Source organism: Mytilus edulis, chromosome 14, assembly GCF_963676685.1.
Source record: "Mytilus edulis chromosome 14, xbMytEdul2.2, whole genome shotgun sequence".
In the NCBI taxonomy this organism is placed as follows: Eukaryota; Metazoa; Mollusca; class Bivalvia; order Mytilida; family Mytilidae; genus Mytilus; species Mytilus edulis.
This window is the reverse complement of record NC_092357.1, coordinates 15,613,607-15,631,424: the sequence shown is the minus strand read 5'-3', so window position 1 is coordinate 15,631,424 and position 17,818 is coordinate 15,613,607. Positions and strand designations below refer to the sequence as shown.

General features: G+C 31.3%; 1 protein-coding gene and 1 long non-coding RNA gene across 2 annotated transcripts in view; one reads left to right on the top strand and one right to left on the bottom strand.

The window, feature by feature from the left end:
- LOC139503441 (voltage-gated delayed rectifier potassium channel KCNH8-like) overlaps positions 1–17,818 on the top strand; it is a 101,895-nt gene that overhangs the window by 52,836 nt on the left and 31,241 nt on the right. Inside the window, exons 3-4 of the mRNA XM_071293221.1 lie at positions 2,107–2,337; positions 12,756–12,908. Of these exons, the coding sequence (XP_071149322.1) occupies positions 2,107–2,337; positions 12,756–12,908 (384 nt within the window). The remainder of the gene's footprint in view (positions 1–2,106; positions 2,338–12,755; positions 12,909–17,818) is intronic.
- On the bottom strand, positions 14,417–16,132 carry LOC139503442 (uncharacterized). Its single transcript, XR_011659100.1, has 2 exons — positions 15,990–16,132; positions 14,417–14,580 (listed from the first exon to the last, which is right to left on the bottom strand). It is a non-coding gene; the product is annotated as an uncharacterized lncRNA (long non-coding RNA).

Below are 17,818 nucleotides of genomic sequence, written 5' to 3'. Positions count from 1 at the left end.
CCTAGAAGCTACGGTTCCGCTTCTAGTTCTCTGTAGGCTTACCGGCTTAAAGCAATGAAAGTGTGGCGTAAAACACCAACAATTAATCAATCCATCATTATAATCATTGATTTTACTACTTTGTTCTATGTTAGCCATGTTGCATTACAAATATTTTAGTCTTTCTCTATTAAATTACTTACTCCATCTTGTTGTCTTTCAAATTTTCTTATATGTCGTCAGTGTTTCCCGATTTGGCCAAAGATTAGAATCGTTGGCTTTTTGTATTGTGGAAATTGATTGGCTGAAGGATAATAACCCGTATGCCTTGTCCTATGTGAATTATTCTTGGAAAGTGTTTTAAATGACATGAAAGTTGTAGGCAGATCTTATGATGTATCTGTCAAATTCATTATCGCTTTTCTAGATTATGATCGATTTTACCTGAAAGGCTTATTTATCATGAGGGTCTCGATGAGGGAAACATAAAATGATAGACAAAAATAATAAGAATAGGCAAAGCAAATAAAGGATACAGTGTAACGGGGTGCTGAAATGTGCAGAATAGAGAATAATGGTAAAAAATAATAAGAATATGCAAAACAAATAAAGAAAAGAGTTGAATGGGATGCTGAAATGAAAAGAATAGAGAATAATGGTCAAAAATAATAAAAATAGATAAAACAAATAAAGAAAAGAGTTTGATGGGATGCTGAAATGAAAAGAATAGAGAATAATGGTCAAAATAAAAAGATAATAGAGAAAAACGGTATAAAATGTTTAACATAAAGAAATTACTAAACCGTAATGGTATACTTACCTCTTATAGGTTACACCTGTTTTGTTTGTGAACAAATTGTCATTTTAAAGTGAAGTCCTTGCCATGTCAATGTTCGATCGAGTATTTGCGTGTATTTGATTATTTGACAGACAAACTTTTATCAAGTTGTTTTGCTTGATTATTGAAGTTTAAATGTAGAAAGTCAACAGCAGAAATGATAGATGGGGTTTTAATATCTGCCAGACAAATTTAGATTATCTAGACTTGATAATTTGTAATTGAAATGAAATTTACAATCGTTTTCTATTTTAATTGTTCTGATGCAATTACAAAGTTTAATGACTTTTGAAGTAGAAAGCAGATTATTTGTTCGATTGTTTTATGACTTTTATAGCAGAAAGGACAATATTTGTTGGATTGTTTATAGATATAGGAAGATGTGGTGTGAGTGCCAATAAGACAACTCTCCATCCAAATAACAATTTAAAAAAATAAACCATTATAGGTCAATGTACGGCCTTCAATACGGAGCCTTGGCTCACACCGAACCACAAGCCATAAAGGGCCCCAAAATTACCAGTGTAAAACCATTCAAACTGGAAAACCAACGGTCTAATCTATATAAAATAAAACAACGAGAAACGTTTTAGTCTGTAATAGTGTATTTGCCAATGATCGATTTTATTCAGTAATAACAGACTTTTAAAACACAAGTTTTCTCCCTATGGTACATTGTAGTTCTAAACCGGGTTAACTGAGATACTGTCCATGCGACGGAAGATACTTTGAATATATTTAATGTGGTTTTGAAAATTGGTGTTTGGAACAGATATTTTACCTTTTCTAGTTTGATTTTCTTAAGACCACGAACTGTCCATATTTACTTACCTTTTATGGGTAACTTTGTTTTCAAATTGTATTTTTCAAATGAAGCCCTCATAATGTCAATGTTCGATTGACTATTTCTGGTACTTGTTTATATGTTAGACAAATTTCCATTGAGTTGTTATTTTTTTTGAATTATTAAAGTTTAACAACTTGCTGTATAGAATGGATTTTGTTTATTGTGAATGTCGTATAGGCAGAATAGTTGCTTTCTTCTACGTCGTTTGGTCTCTTGTGGAGTTCAGTGCTTAAAAAGCAATTTTTACAAATCGTTCTTTTGTATATAAAGTACAAACATACAAATGTATATTCATTGACGACGTCTGTACGTTTGACATCTAGATGGCTGTTACCATATTAACCCATAGCAGTCTATATATTGACCTCGATACAAGTTTAACATATGTGTATCGTTAGGTGTCTGTATCATTTTTTTATAATCAAATTGTTTATCATTTCAGATAGTAACTTTGTCCTTGGAAATGCTCAAGCGTCCAGCTTCCCAATCGTTTATTGCTCTGATGGATTTTGTGAACTCACGGGATTCGCACGAGCTCAAATTATGGGAAAGAGCTGTGCATGTAAATTTTTATATGGTGCTGATTCGGACGAAACGGATAAAACTAAAATAGACGAAGCTCTGGAGGAAAGACAAGAACTTAAAACAGAAATATATTTATACCAAAGAAACAGTAAGTCAATACAATGTAGTATATTTCTATTAAGATTTATTTATCTTGCCATGCAAGAGGGTCTTGATGAGGGTCCTTATTTTAATTTTTCTCTTTTCCTTATATTTCACAATCTCATTATTTTCTATTCTTTACATGTTTATTCCATTATTCTGTATTCTTTAATTTATTTGGTCCACTTTTCTCTTTTTTCAAACCCCTATCAACACCATCATGTACATGTAGCATCTAAAGGACGTGTGTGTTGACTAGGTGGCTAGCTGATGAAAACTTACTTGATAATACATCTTACTTTCATACCCCTTGGGTTGAATTGATGTGGTCAACCTCTTCAGAATTTGGCGTTTTTTTTGGTACCAGACAATAAACTGGTACTCGCGATAAAATTAATTATATATACCAGGTTGACATTTTTGTTCAGTTTCGTGCATGATGTTCATAGACCTTATCGTTATTTCGGATTCTGCGACACTAACACTATTGACCGCATCCAACAATCATTTTTCCTTCATGGAATTTCTATTGTGAAGTCAAAATTTTAACGGGAACCTTTGTGATGTCCAGTAATGGAGGACATATAGCGCTTAGGTGCATTGGTACCAGTAGAAAACTGGGTTATCCCATAATGAATTTTGTTTTTGTTAAAGTGCTGTACTGTAAGTTTATCATATGCACTATTAGATAAGAAAAAAGTTTTCTCTCGTTTTAATCGATATTTACATTGTTATCCGTGATCGCCCGTATGATAAGCTGTCAAACACAAACACCAGATACGGGGGAAATGTGACATACAAGGATTATAATGCTTCCCGTTCTTAATTCCGTTACTTAGTACTCTTTTATTTGTCCAATGGGTTTTGGTAATTTGTTTTCATTTCCCTTTTAGTCATTTCAATATTGCATAATATTCTTTATTCGTTGTAACAATATTAACTTAAACGTAGTGATTTAAACATTAATGTTTGATTATTTTTTTTGTAAGTGGCGGAAAATTGCAAATAGGGTATGCAATTATCAGTTTATAAATCATATATGAAAAGGAAGAATGCATAAATATTACATAATTTTTTGTTCGTTTCACCATTTTAATTCCAAAGAGATAATTTGGATGATTGATTGGGAAGTAGTATTTGAACGCACTTTTTAACTGATTGATAATTGTAAATTAATTTTACTTTGTGTCGGTTATCAAAGCATATTAAAAGAAAAAGTTATGTCATTACATGTAACAATACATTAGAGGGTCTGCATGGGGTTTACAATATAAAGAATAACTTGGTAAATAAAGGCAACAGTAGTATACCGCTGTTCAAAATTCATAAATCGATAGAGAAAAAACAAATCCGGGTTACAAACTAAAACTGAGGGAAACGTATCAAATATAAAGAACTACGACACAACACCGAAATGTAAAACACACAGAAACGAACTATAATGTAACAATGGACATTTTCCTGACTTGGTACAGGGCATTTTGTGAAAAAATGGTGGGTTGAACCTGGTTTTGTGGCATGGCAAATCTCTCGCTTTAATGTCAGTGTTACTTATAACATTAAAATGACAACATTACACGACAGAGCTACAATAAATAGATGGGAGAAAATATAGGACAGAGAGACAAAAGAATAACAACCATCAAAAGGTAACAGATTAAAAAATATTTGTATACGCCAGACGCTCGCTACGTCCACACAAAACTATGCTCATTACATGTAAAACATAATATTTTTTTTAAATGACAGAAATTAGATAAGAATGCTAGAATATAAAGAATTGTAAAAGTTAAAAGAAAAATAAATAATTTTAAAAACAAAGTGGAAATTTGGTGAAATCATTACAGGAAAGGGATCAAGAATAATTTGGTAAAACATGGGGGAAAAATGATTAAAAAATAACAGAAATGAGATTATAAGAGTGCTAGTATATAAAGAATTGTAAATTATTTTTTTTTAAAAGTGATTATTTGACGAAATCATTACAGAAAAGAGATAATTAGGGTGTTAAAATACAAGAATAGAGAAATGAGCATATTTAATATAGTTCTCAAAGGTACCAGGATTATAATTTTAAAAAACGCCAGACGCGCGTTTCGTCTACATAAGACTCATCAGTGACGCTCAAACCAAAACAGTTAAAAAGCAAAACAAGTACAAAGTTGAAGAGCATTGAGGACCCAAAATTCAAAAAAGTCAAAGATATCTGATACAAAACTTTGTTTAAAAACAGAAAAGATATATTTCGCAAAGAAATTAAGAATAGAGAAAGTGGCTTCAATACTATAAAATACAAAAATAGAAACAAATGAGCATACAAAATATAGAATAGAAAAACGTGTTTTAAGGTGGTATGGGAGTCTAAAATAAAAATGATAGAATTTGTTCATACTTTGCCAAAACGTAGTATCTATTGATATATGTTGAAAAAAATAATAAAAATGATAGGTCACCGTGCATTTTCTCAAGCTACAGGACGTGACAAAATGACACATTTTGTATGGATTATACAGGAAAAAACACCATTTTGTTATTAGAAACTAAACAAAATGATAGAATTGTTAAATACTTAAGGAAAAGATAGCTTTCGGGCAATGCTTTGAGAATATCAAAAGAAAAGATAGGGTCACCGTACGTTTTTTCCGGCTAAAATACAAAATAGGAAAATTCCATGTAGAATCCTTCAGAAAATGCACTGTTTTAGAGTTACTTCCCCTTAAAATGCCAATTTTTTTTTTTTTTAAAACAACCAAAAATAATCAACATTTGCAAAGATATTGAACAATTATAAGTTATATTCTTATAAATTGGTTCTTTTAAATGAACATTCACATTTAAAATCTTCATTCCTGCATCAAATTTTGCTAACTTGATAGAAAATCTGGACCTTTGGTTCTCTGTTTTTTACAATCCAAGATGGAGGAAGACACCCATACCACCTTAAAGCCAGAAAAGAGAATATTTGACAAATTTAAGAAATAAGAATACTGAACAATAACCTTGATACTAAAAATACAGAAATGAGGACTCCCCACTAAGACCCTCGTGTGACAGCTATTAAAGCATATTTGAACAAACACTGTGTCATTAGCCATATATTGGTTTACCTTTTGAGAGAATAGTTGTGCCATTAGACCAAGATAGGCTTACTATTCATGCTATTCAGACGCAGATAGTCTTACAATTTAAGAGGAAAGCTGTGCCATTACTCACAGATTTTAAATATCTCATCAACTAATCATTTACATTAGTCAACGCCACAGTCACCTGATCCCTCAAGATATTTCTTTAAATAATATAATGCAATTTATTGTGTTGTTACAACCCGTTCACATCGATATTCAAATAAAAATGTAGTAAAAATTCTTTGAAAATCATATAAAGTGGCAACAAACGCGAAAGCAAATTCGCCAAGTGCAATTATAGGATACTGTTGTATTAATATATGCTTGAGTATAGAGTTTATTTATATATATAAAAAGCCACAATACGTAACAAAAATATGGTGTTTGTTAGAATACATACTAGCTTGTGTTTGTAAAACTTCTTTGAAAATCATATAAAGTAGCAATATAACACGAGAACAAGTGCAATTATAGGCTGATGGCTTGAGTATAGGGTACTCAGTTTATTTATCTAAAAAGCCACAATTCGAATAAAATTTGTTTTTTTATTTAAACAACATCTTTTGTTATTAAGATTGCTTTGAAATCAAATAAAGTGGCAATATAACACGAGAGCAGGTGCAATTATAGGATACTGTTGTATCAATTCCTGCTTGAGTAGAGAGTTTATTTATCTAAAAAGCCACAATACGTAATAAAATGTTATAGGTTATTGTGTTTATTAAAACACATAGCTTGTGTTTCCGAAATTTTGATTCCTGTAATTGTGTTAACTATATATAGGAAGATGTGGTATGAGTGCCAATGAGACAACTTAAACCACCATAGGCAATAACTTGTAAAAGTAAACCACCATAGGCCATAACTTGTAAAAGTAAACCACCATAGGCCATAACTTGTAAAAGTAAACCACCATAGGCCATAACTTGTAAAAGTAAACCACCATAGGCAATAACTTGTAAAAGTAAACCACCATAGGCCATAACTGTTTGTTTCATTGTATTTGCATAACTCTGATTTTGTTCTTGTTCTTATTTCCCCTTCTTATTAATAATATTATTATTACATCTTTCTATCTGTTTTACATTATTAACAAAGGACGCATGTTTAACGTTCTTTTCTTTGATATAATTATTATTTCTTTTCTATCTGTTTTTTTTTTTACATTATTAACAAAGGACGCATGTTTAACGTTCTTTTCTGTGATACAAATCTAGATTGGACTAATATTTTTAAGTTGAAATATTGCAATATTGCAATGATTTTATCGTACATGTAATCATATTTAAAACATTACGGTTTTCTTTGGCGAGTGAACTGTGCACGAAAATCAAATCAAGTCCTTTTCATCCATACATTGTTCCTCAGATTTTATAGGTTGTAGCTAATTTTACAACGTGTTTGAAAACACATTCACAGTATCAATACGATTGAATATTGAAAAAGACGACAAAAGACAAATATAACAGTAAAAGAAATTCTGTAACGAAAACAAAAGATTGAGCAACTCGGAACACTGCATGTTTCAAACCTCCTTACGAACTTGTTGTGAACAATCAATTAAACATTGCCTGACACAGCGCTCTGTTTTGTATCAAACTAAAATCATATCCGGATCAAGTTTTATCCCTCACGGAAGATTGATTTAAAAAATAAATTTACGTAAGGATTTGAAAATAGATTAAATTTTGATCGTCTTTATTCTTAGTGTAATAGGATTAGGAGTGAGACAAATGTCATCAAACAGTTTTAAATTGGATTCTACAATTCATGAATAATAAGTACCTGGTCCAAACAGTACTCGAGGATCAGGTGATGGAGAGATTCCTTGTTTCTTAGAAATAGTTAGATTGTAGGCTATACAAATTTCCGATTCTTAATAACAACATCAGATCTCATTGTTTGCGAGCGTAAAAGCTTTTAATAACTTGAGAACAAAGGCTGATATACATTCATTGAGTACTGGTATTAACAATCGGGATGAATCGTAGTGCATGATGATATCAAAAGACGCTGGACGACAAAATTGAAACAAGATTATTAGCTCACCTGACTCAAAAAGCTATGAGCTACTGACAACAAAATTCAGCCAATCAGAAGACGTTTAACATCCAAACTTAAATTATAAGCGGATAATCGAAAAATAGAAACCACCACCCCCCCCCCCCCCTTTTTCTCCCCTTAAATTACCGATCATATATTTTTTTAACTTTTTTTCATCGTTGCTCGTAATTGACTGGGTATAAGGATGTCCTACTTCAGAATATGTAACCTGTCGAATAATTGTAGAACCCGGAGTTAGATACCGGTTATATATGAAAATGGTCTATTAGAAACAAGAAATTAGAAACCAGACAATTGATGGATGTCTTCAATGTTTTAAATGAATGGGCAAATTGATTTAATGAACGCCAGAGCTCCTATATATTCAGAATTGACATAAATTTAAAATTTCAATGTCAACTTCGTTACACTAAAAAACAGTTGATGAAACTAGAAAAAGATAATATAGTAGAACGATTCATATTTCCTTACAAAACAAGGATGATGTATGTCCATGTATCAATTTGATGACAGAAAAGAATAGATGCTGTTTGTATTTCATTTAAAATCCATAACTATTAAACACATCCCGAAAATGTTTCAACATCTGAAAAATTAGAGATACATGTAATAACATTTTCCCGTTTTTATCAAACTAATATTGCTCTTTTTAAAAAGAACTATAGAAAATATAAAATAATTACAATGCACACATACATGTTTTAACAGTAATAGATAGCTACAAATATAGATATACAATTGTTACATTGTACATATCAGTTAAGGAATAACTGAAACATGTTTTCTGTCTGCGAAGAAATAACATAAAAAATGCGATGCGTGTCATTTAAAAATGTGCACCATATTATGGCGGTTATTTTGGAAATGCAGGGGGGGGAAATACAGTCAGTTCATTCTAAATTTCAGTTATAAGGAGTGAATCATGAAAAAACGTATGACGTCATAGTTATGTCTATTCGCTGATAGCAAAAACTTTCAGCAAATCAGATGACGTGTTACATCCAAACTTAAATTATTAACGGAAGATAAATGATACACAATTTTTGTAAATTTTTTGGCCACGTTTCCTTTTTCAATTTTAAGTTCTTTTGAATGAAGTAAACCATGATAAGATTCAACCTGAATCATTTATATATTTCCAACATGCCCAATTATAAACAGTAGCTAAGGACTTTGAAACCAGACATTGGATAGATGTCTTCAATGTTTAAATTGAAAGGGCGAATTGATTTAATAAACGCTAGACCTCCTATTCAGTATTGATCTACAATTGAAATTTCAGTAGGTATTGAATTCTTTGTTGAAACAATGACTAGTCTACGAACAGTTAAATTACGTTTAAACGATGTCACATTGATTGATGTTGACCATTCAACCTTGTGCTCATTTAATATGATACTTATTGCAATTCAAATTCAACGTTGATTCAAATTGATTTAATAGTATGTATCTGTTTCATAAGGATATTAATAGGGATCTCGTTACACTTATTACTGATTTATTTAAAAATAAAAGTACTGTTTGGGTATACAAAAATGAGACAGCAACCAAGACGAAACGCAAAATGACATGATTATAGTTTCATCAAACATTTTTCAACAAACAACGGGGTTTTGAACAATACGTCAAGCTCTAAATTGGTTTGAATCTTAAACGTTTTGAATGAATTAAGCATGCATATAAAAATCAGCCATTTATTATACCAAATCCAAGGAATGACTCAATATAAGATATGATAGAAACTGGCAGCAAATAACAAGGTTCTGGACTTCGGACAGGCATATGAACATTTGGTGCTTGAGTCCTTATTGTCGTCGTACCGTTTTGTAAACCAAACAAACGTCTACCAAAATAAACGTAAAAAGGCGAAGACTTAGAAGTACAAACAAATTAAGGGCATCGTACAGTCTTCAACAATGAGTAAACCATACACCACATAGTCCCGAAATGTCTATTTTGTTTACGTGATCCTGAAATAATGACGAGGAAGAGACCATGTCAGTAAGCTTTACATGTAATGATAAAAACATATATATTTCATAGAATTGTTGTTAAATGATGTGCTGTAAGTAATTGAACACAAAAATATATGAAAATGCTATATTTTGAAAAATCCACTGGTTTCCATGGCAACAAATTGTATAATATTTAATGAGATACTTGTCATATACCCTTAAAAATATGTTTCCTTAGATACAATATGCAAGGGCATAATATAACAGTGTTTTTCTCTTTAACATATTCTCTTTGGCATTTATAAAAATCTGATTAGTGCATTTTAACCTGATTCTTTTTGCACCTTCAGGTTTTGTTCAGTACGAAGCTCAATATGTATGTCCTCTTAAAACATTAGCTCTATTAAAGCAATAAAATTTTATGAAAAATGGCACATTTCAAGGGTTATTTTATTTTGAAATTGCTAATATTTCTACATTTTCTTTCAACCTATTCATCCTATTACAGTCTAACACTTCACTCATTTCTGTCTATAATATTATACAATATTAACTTTCCTGCTTGCATGATCATTCTTCTTTTAAAATGTGTTAAAAGCCCTCAAATGAAAAATGTTTTAAAAAATTCAAATCCATTCTCATCAGTTTCTATAGAAACTTTGGATTATGTTGTCAGAAAACCATTTTATCATTTCAATTTACGACATTTTCACAATTAAATCATGATTTAAATTGTCAGTATGATAAATAAGAGAAGTTTACTGCTCACGCTAAATTAAGCCGGGTAGTCCCGTAAAAATATTCTAGTTTCAGAACAAATTATAATTAAAGTGCTTCAAATGAATACTAGTAATGAATATAAATATCGTCTTTTAGACACACAAAGAATATTTCAGGTATTTCTTAAAAGGCATTTACACATTTAGAAAAACATAATTGTCACAGAGAATGAAATATTTGTTTCTTTGAATGATACATGTAGGTTCAAATAATTAAAATTAAATAAAGGAAACTCCTCTTTTTTTCCCCTTTAACCTATTTGAGGGAAAGGACGCTCTCGTCTCTGTCCAATGTAAAATAAATACATTTCCTTTGTACAGTGTATGTATATTCGCTGTGCCTTCCTGTTCAATTACAATGTATGTTATGTGTTGGCGTTTTTTTTCTAATTTTGAATACTTTAAGTTTCTTTTCTTTTCATCCAGTGTGTTATTGCCTTGCCACTCACTGAGTTAATTCCCAACCCCATTTTTTTATTTTAAGTATTACCCCTAGTTTCAATTCAGCCTAGCCTAAGCTACTCTAGGCTTTTTCTGGCCCCGCAACGAAGTTGTTGGTGCCATATAGATTTACCCTTGTCCGAAACTCCGAAATTCCGTCATACCGCATCAAACCATTATACGCAGTTTTTTTTTTTCTAAGCGTCTTCAGTTATTTGCCTGATTATTGGTATGTAAGTAAACCATGATGAGTTACAGATCAAGTCTAAATTTCTTTCCTCTCCGCTAATTTTTTCCGAAATTACGGGCTTTGAACTTTGATAAATTGTTGAAAATCACAGTTCTATAGACTTTGTTCTAAACGCCTTCAGATATTGGACTGATTTTTGGTATGTGAGTTAACCATAATGAGTTACAGATCAAGTTTAAGTTGCGTTTTGCTCCGCTAATTTTTGCCAAAATTACGGGCTTTGGACTTTGATAAATTGTTGAAAATCACAGTTAAACATACTTTTTTTCTAAACGCTTTCAGACATTCGGCTGATTTTTGGTATGTGAGTTAACCAAGATGAGTTACAGATCACGTTCAAGTTTTGTTCCGCTCCGCTAATTTTTGCCAAAATTAAGGGTTCACAACTTTGAAAATTGTTGAAAATCACAGTTATACAGACTTTTTTGCTATACGCCTCCAGATTTTGAGCTGATTTATGATATGTAAGACTACCATCATGTTTGTGTCCACGTGTGTTATAGACAATGCACATTTTTCAACTTTTTGAGACGGGGCCATTCGTGTTGCTTTGACACATCTAGTCTTGATGTTAGCGTTCTTCGCCTTTTGTTTAACTCAATTTATTTACCTCCTTTTTTGTTGTCAGACTACTTGAAATATAATAAAGATCTGGATTTGATGTATAAAAAAATCATTAAGAACCAGTAGTAATCAATGTATAGATTTACAACATTACAAAACTATATTTACAAACAGTTTTTCAAACTGTTCTATTGGGGTTTTTTATTTTGCATATTTTGTATAGGATCACCAAAATACTTTAACTTTTTTATATAACGAAAAGACTGATTGACGATGCCATTGTCTAATAAATAGGTTGATAGGTAAGTAATTATTTGAACGAAATAAAAGATCATTTAATCGATTCTTACGGGAACATCCTAACATGTCAAAGCCAAGGCAGAGTCTTGTACGAATAAATCAAAGCTATCCTTACGGGATAATCCTACCATGTCATAGCCAAAGCCAAGACAGATCCTTGTACTGATAAATCAAAGCGATCACCATGGGAACATGTACAAACATTGAGTATAAAAATGAGACAAGCATTGATTAATGATTATCTAAATCCGATGACACTAAATTCAATTTACCCTTGGATCTGACCTTGACCTTGGACTCCTCCACAAATTGTTTACTTTATATAAATATACAAGTTGTTGGTGTTTTACGACCCTTAATGAAATAAAGAACAATATCTCGAGATATAAACATGAAACGGATGAAACAGAATTATCAATAAATTATTATTATTAGAACAGAGAGATCAAATAATTTGGTTTTTTTTTTGTTTCAATGATGTGTCGGATTTAGGACAATTAAGCCTAAGCACAAGATGAGTTAGTTACTCTTAACGTTTGATGATTGCTTGTCTTTTCTATGTAAACGAATGACTCTGGTAACACGAGGCAAACCTTTTACCTTCTTACCAAATTGCATTATGTGTGTTACATTTCGCACAATCGCCGACACCTCTAGCTACCAGATGGGTTTGTTGTCCTGATTGGAGTATTCTTGGTCCAATTACTACAAAAATGGGTATCGTTTAAAGGGGTAACCTAATCAGGGAAGAAAAATGGATAGAATTAATACAGCAGTTTATATGTAACAAGCAAATAACCAAATGATCTTTCTTGAAAGTTTGATGCTGCAAAGCTTTCCAAAGCTTTTTAGTAAGATTAAACTTGTATATAAATCATGTTTCATTCCAGAAAATGGTGTTTGCCTTTTTTTACACATATTTTTATTATGCATTATTTTCCTTCCAGAGAATGGTTTCTGGTGCTTACTTGACATTGTTCCAATCAAGAATGAAAAGAGCCAAGTTGTACTGTTCTTAGTATCACACAAAGATATAACCAAAGACCGAACGCCGTCCATCGTTACCAATAATAACAAAGATGAATCAGGCTCAGACGAAGGTAATGTATCTTTTTTTTTCCTTGTAAAATCATTAAATTGTTTACAGTTCTGTACACACAGCACAGTATACATGGTGGTGACGTCCAAGAATCGAAGTGAGTGCACTCAAACTATAAATAGTTGTAGTATGAACATGTATATCTAGTTACTTTATCTATATATGTTTTACATAAATTTACGCAAAATTAGGAACTTTTTTACCATTAGGAACATCCCTCCAATTCGCCGTAGTTTTATACGATGTAAAAAGTAAAATCAAAAAAATACTGAACTTAGAGGAAAATCCATTCGGAAAGTCCATAATCACATGGCAAAATCAAATAACAAAACGCATAAAAAAAGAACAATTTTCAAAAAGAACCATATTTATATTACTTATGTTGGGTTTTACAAATCCAATAGTTTTCCACATTATAAATATTTATTACATTTTACAGGCTTATAACGTCTATGTAAGTCTGTTCGTTTATGTTTAAAATTGATACATTCATTATTTAGACTGTGCAATTTCAAATATAAAATGTTGATATAAAAAAAAATCGACACTAGAAAATATACCGCTAGTCTTAGAGATGAATAATCATTTGAGGACGTAATACGAAGTTTCATACTGAAATGAAATTTTCGTTTGTTAATCTGCATCAACAGAAGTCACGTCGTCACGCAGGATTTTCGCTAAAGCGAGCCAAACTTTTGACTTTCTGAAATTTAGATACATTAACACTGGACACTTTTAATTTGCAAAACACTCATTTGCAAATCCGCCGCCGCCTCAAACAAGAGCTACAATATCATGTATATAACCAAAATGTGCAGAATTACATGGGATTCAATAATTTCATTGGTTTTCTACAGTTACTTTCATATTTATTTTGCAATTTGAATTATAAAAACATGGGATTTTCAATATCCCATGGGACAGGGCAAAATCCCATGGGATTTACCATTATCCCATGGGATTTTGGTTAAATCCCATGGGATTTTTTTTTGTCCCATGGGATATTTGTTGTCCCATGGGACAAAAAAAATCCCATGGGATTTTTATTATCCCATGGGATTTTTAATATCCCATGGGACAAATTAAAATCCTATGGGATTCTAATTGTAAATATATAGATATAAATAAACAGTAATGTGTATGTTACAATGTATTCTATTTGGTAGTAAATTATTATAAGATGAATCTTTTTAATTGAATATCTTTTTTTCTTGGGAAATGTTAATTTAGCATATTGTTCTTTAACTGTTCAAAACTAAACTTTTAAACAACAAAGCAGATAATGTAAGTATCAATATATGTTTATTCATGAATTATAGAATACTTTCTTGAAACACAATTATTTGCCATTTGAAATCAATAAAAACTCTATTGTTAGGCTTAACATACTAGTAGCTATTTAAGTAAATCTATTTTTTTCACAATATCCCTCAACACAAAACATTAATAGTTTCTTATCATCCAGCATTGTTTGATGGTATAGTCCACTTTTTGGACATTCAGCACAGAACTTTGACATTATTGTGGTTTCAATATTTTTTTGAATTTAAAAGAACTTCAAATCATTGACTGAGTGATGAAAATAATAACTGATCCAACTTTTTTCTTTGAATTTATTCTGGTCTTGTTTCTATGTTTTCTCCATTTATTTTAGGTGGTGAATATCAATCCTTCTGAAAAAGAACCAATAAAATCTAAAGTAATGGATTATACAAAATTGTTTTCATACATGTAGCAATAATATGATATTCAATAAAAATAGCTATGCGGTATGGATTTTACTGATTGTTAAAGGTTGTCCAGTGTCATCAGTTTCTTACGGCCTACATCCTTTGGTCTCTGATGGAGGGTTGTCAAATTAGCAATATACCACATCTTCCTATTCTAATACCATATAACAATCAATTAATTTATTCTTCTTTATAAAATTTGGGTATTTTCCCAAGTTATATACATAATATATATATATACTGTAAATTCGGAATTAATGCAAGTTTTTTTTTATTGCGAAAAATGCAACGGAGTTGTAAACGCAATAATTTAAACTCGTATTATGAAATATTTTATATGGATTAAACAGAATTTTTCAAAATCGTAAAATTTAAAATCGCATTTAAGTCTAAATTGACAGAATCGCAATAATAAATGCACGCAATAATTTATGAATTTTACAGTATAAAGATCAATGTTAAAAGTTAAAACTTTAGACAACTATAATAACATTCCATTATTCACAAGAATTTGCAATATATTATACAAAATGCAGACAACAGAAACAATATTTCTTTAAGCTTTTGAAGTTCAGACAGATTTCAATTTGTGTTTTATTTCAATGAAAAAATACCTTGAACATATTGGAAATTATAACATTGATACAAACAAAATATGTATGTTTTATCCTTTTTTTTTTGTGTTGTTGGCTTGCTGTCTCATTTTAATATACATTTAAACATACATCAATAATCTTCTTCTTTATTAAAAGTAAAAATGGGATATTTTTGATTTTGATATCCCAAAACATTATAGTTCTATCACATAACTTATTACCAAGTTCAAAAACACCAATGTGTTTGATATTAATTTTAAGACATGTATAAATGTTCCAGACCATATCAGTATTCGGATCTTACTTTTATGGTCCAGAACTTACAGTCCCACCATATGTGTACAGTCAGACCATTTAAGTATACTTGTACTGTCTGGTACCAGCTCAACCAAACCTGTGTTTTTATTTTAACTGCAATTAAACTTTTTGTATTAATCTATTAAAGATTTCAGTTATGTTGATCTGTACTGTACATTTGTTTGTAATAAACTTGACCAACTTCTTAAAATTGGGCAGACTGTATGCGTACAGTCCAAATACTTGTTTGTTCTGGAACATAAACATGATTAACAAGCATTTGGCAGGATGTCATGCTAAAATCCCATTAATATTAGTACTAAATTTTGAGTATATACATGTAAATCCACAAGTTACTTACTGAAATTCATGGTGAACACTCACCAAAAACTTACAATTTAGAGGAAAGACTGGAAAGATGAATGCACTAACACTATCAAAACAGAGCATAAAACTTACCGAAAAACAAGATGTTTTACATTTATCCAGGAGCAGGATAATTGAAAAGTTGTTTTTTTCTTTCTCTGCTGTCCATCATATAACCTTTGAATTCATTCATGCAAAATATGAAAATCTGCAAAGGTAAGACCTAGAACCTCAACTTATCCACATTTTGAATTTTGAACTGCATACTTGTCCTTTTCATCTTGCTGACAACCTAAACATAAAAAAATGATAAAAACATAATTCTAGATTGAATTTGTGTTTTTATTTTTGTTGGTACATGTACAAACAATTTTCCCAACTTTAAAAACGAAAACATCATCACCAAAGAGGAGGTCATACTAACCTCCGAAATATTTAAACAAACCGAAATTATTACTTGATTAAGATCTTGTCGTAAATTAATGGCATAGATACTCTTATTTTTGAAAACTTGATGTCTATTGCATACTTATATTCCTTTGTACGAGAGTATGCATATTAAGATGGACTCCATGGACTTTAATGTAAGCATGATTAATTTTACAGTCACTGACAGTTTTTCAGCTCTATGTGTACATTTTGAGAGAATCTTGCAATACTGTATATTCTGATATTCAGAACTTATTGTGAGGTTTTTATTAATACAACTGAAAGCTGTATCTCGTTTTCATTTCTGATACATATTTATGAGCTGAAGACCAGTGCCGAATTTTTCTCACTGCATTGAAGACCCATAGGTGACCTTCGGCCGTTGTCTGCTCTTTGATTGGGTTGTTGTCTCTTTGTCAAATTCCCAGTTTCCACTTCCCATTTTATATCATGTATGCTGATTTTTCTTAAATTACAATATTCAATCATGCAATTTTGTCTATTATTGAAAATACGATAAGCAAAAATAAATGCACAAAAAATTTAACATTGTTATATATATATGTAAAAGACTTTTTTTTAAATTCAAAACAGTTGCCTACACTGTTAATTTCCTTGTTTGATTTCATATTTTTAAAGCCTTTATAGCTAGCTAGATGGTATGCCGGGGCGGATCCAGCCATTTTAAAAAGGGGGGTTCCCAACCCAAGACAAAGGGGATGATCCTATATTCATTTGATTTGTTTTATTGTCTCATACAAGAATATATATGGTTTTGACGGTGGGGATCAGGGATCCTGAAATTTTTTCACCTAACCACTGGATGACAGGGGATCTCAACCATTTAAAAGTTTCTCAAACATGTGGGGGTGGGGGTGAACCCCATGGACTCTCCCTATATTTCCTTTGATTTGTTTTATTGTTCTATACAAGAATATATAAATATGGTTTAGGGGTGGGGATCTTGACCGTTTACAAGTTTTCAAACTAGAGGGGGTGGGACTTCACTTTTATTTTATTTCATTATTAATTTTATTGTCCCCGACAAGAATATATATGGTTTAGGGGTGGGGATCTGGATCGTTCACAAGATAATAGCACATTCTCAAATTGAACAGAGTGGGTAACCCCCAAAGACCTCCTTTTAATTTCATTTGATTTGTTTTATCGTCCCATTCAAGAATATATATGGTTTAGGGATGGGGATCTGGACCGTTTACAAGATAATAGCATATATATTCTCAAATTGAAAGGGGTGGGGATTACCTCCCATGGACTCACCCTCCCTTCTTTCTTCCCCCCGAAATACCTTTTAATAGCCCCAATGCACAGATAGTTCACAGTATTTTCCCTTGATTTACACTAAAGAATATACACTATACAGGTGTAATTTTTTTTTTAAAAGATAATACAACTGAAGACCACCATGACCACAGTGGTGGATCCAGAATTTTTCATAAGTGGGGCCCACCGACTGCCTAAGAGGGGCCTGC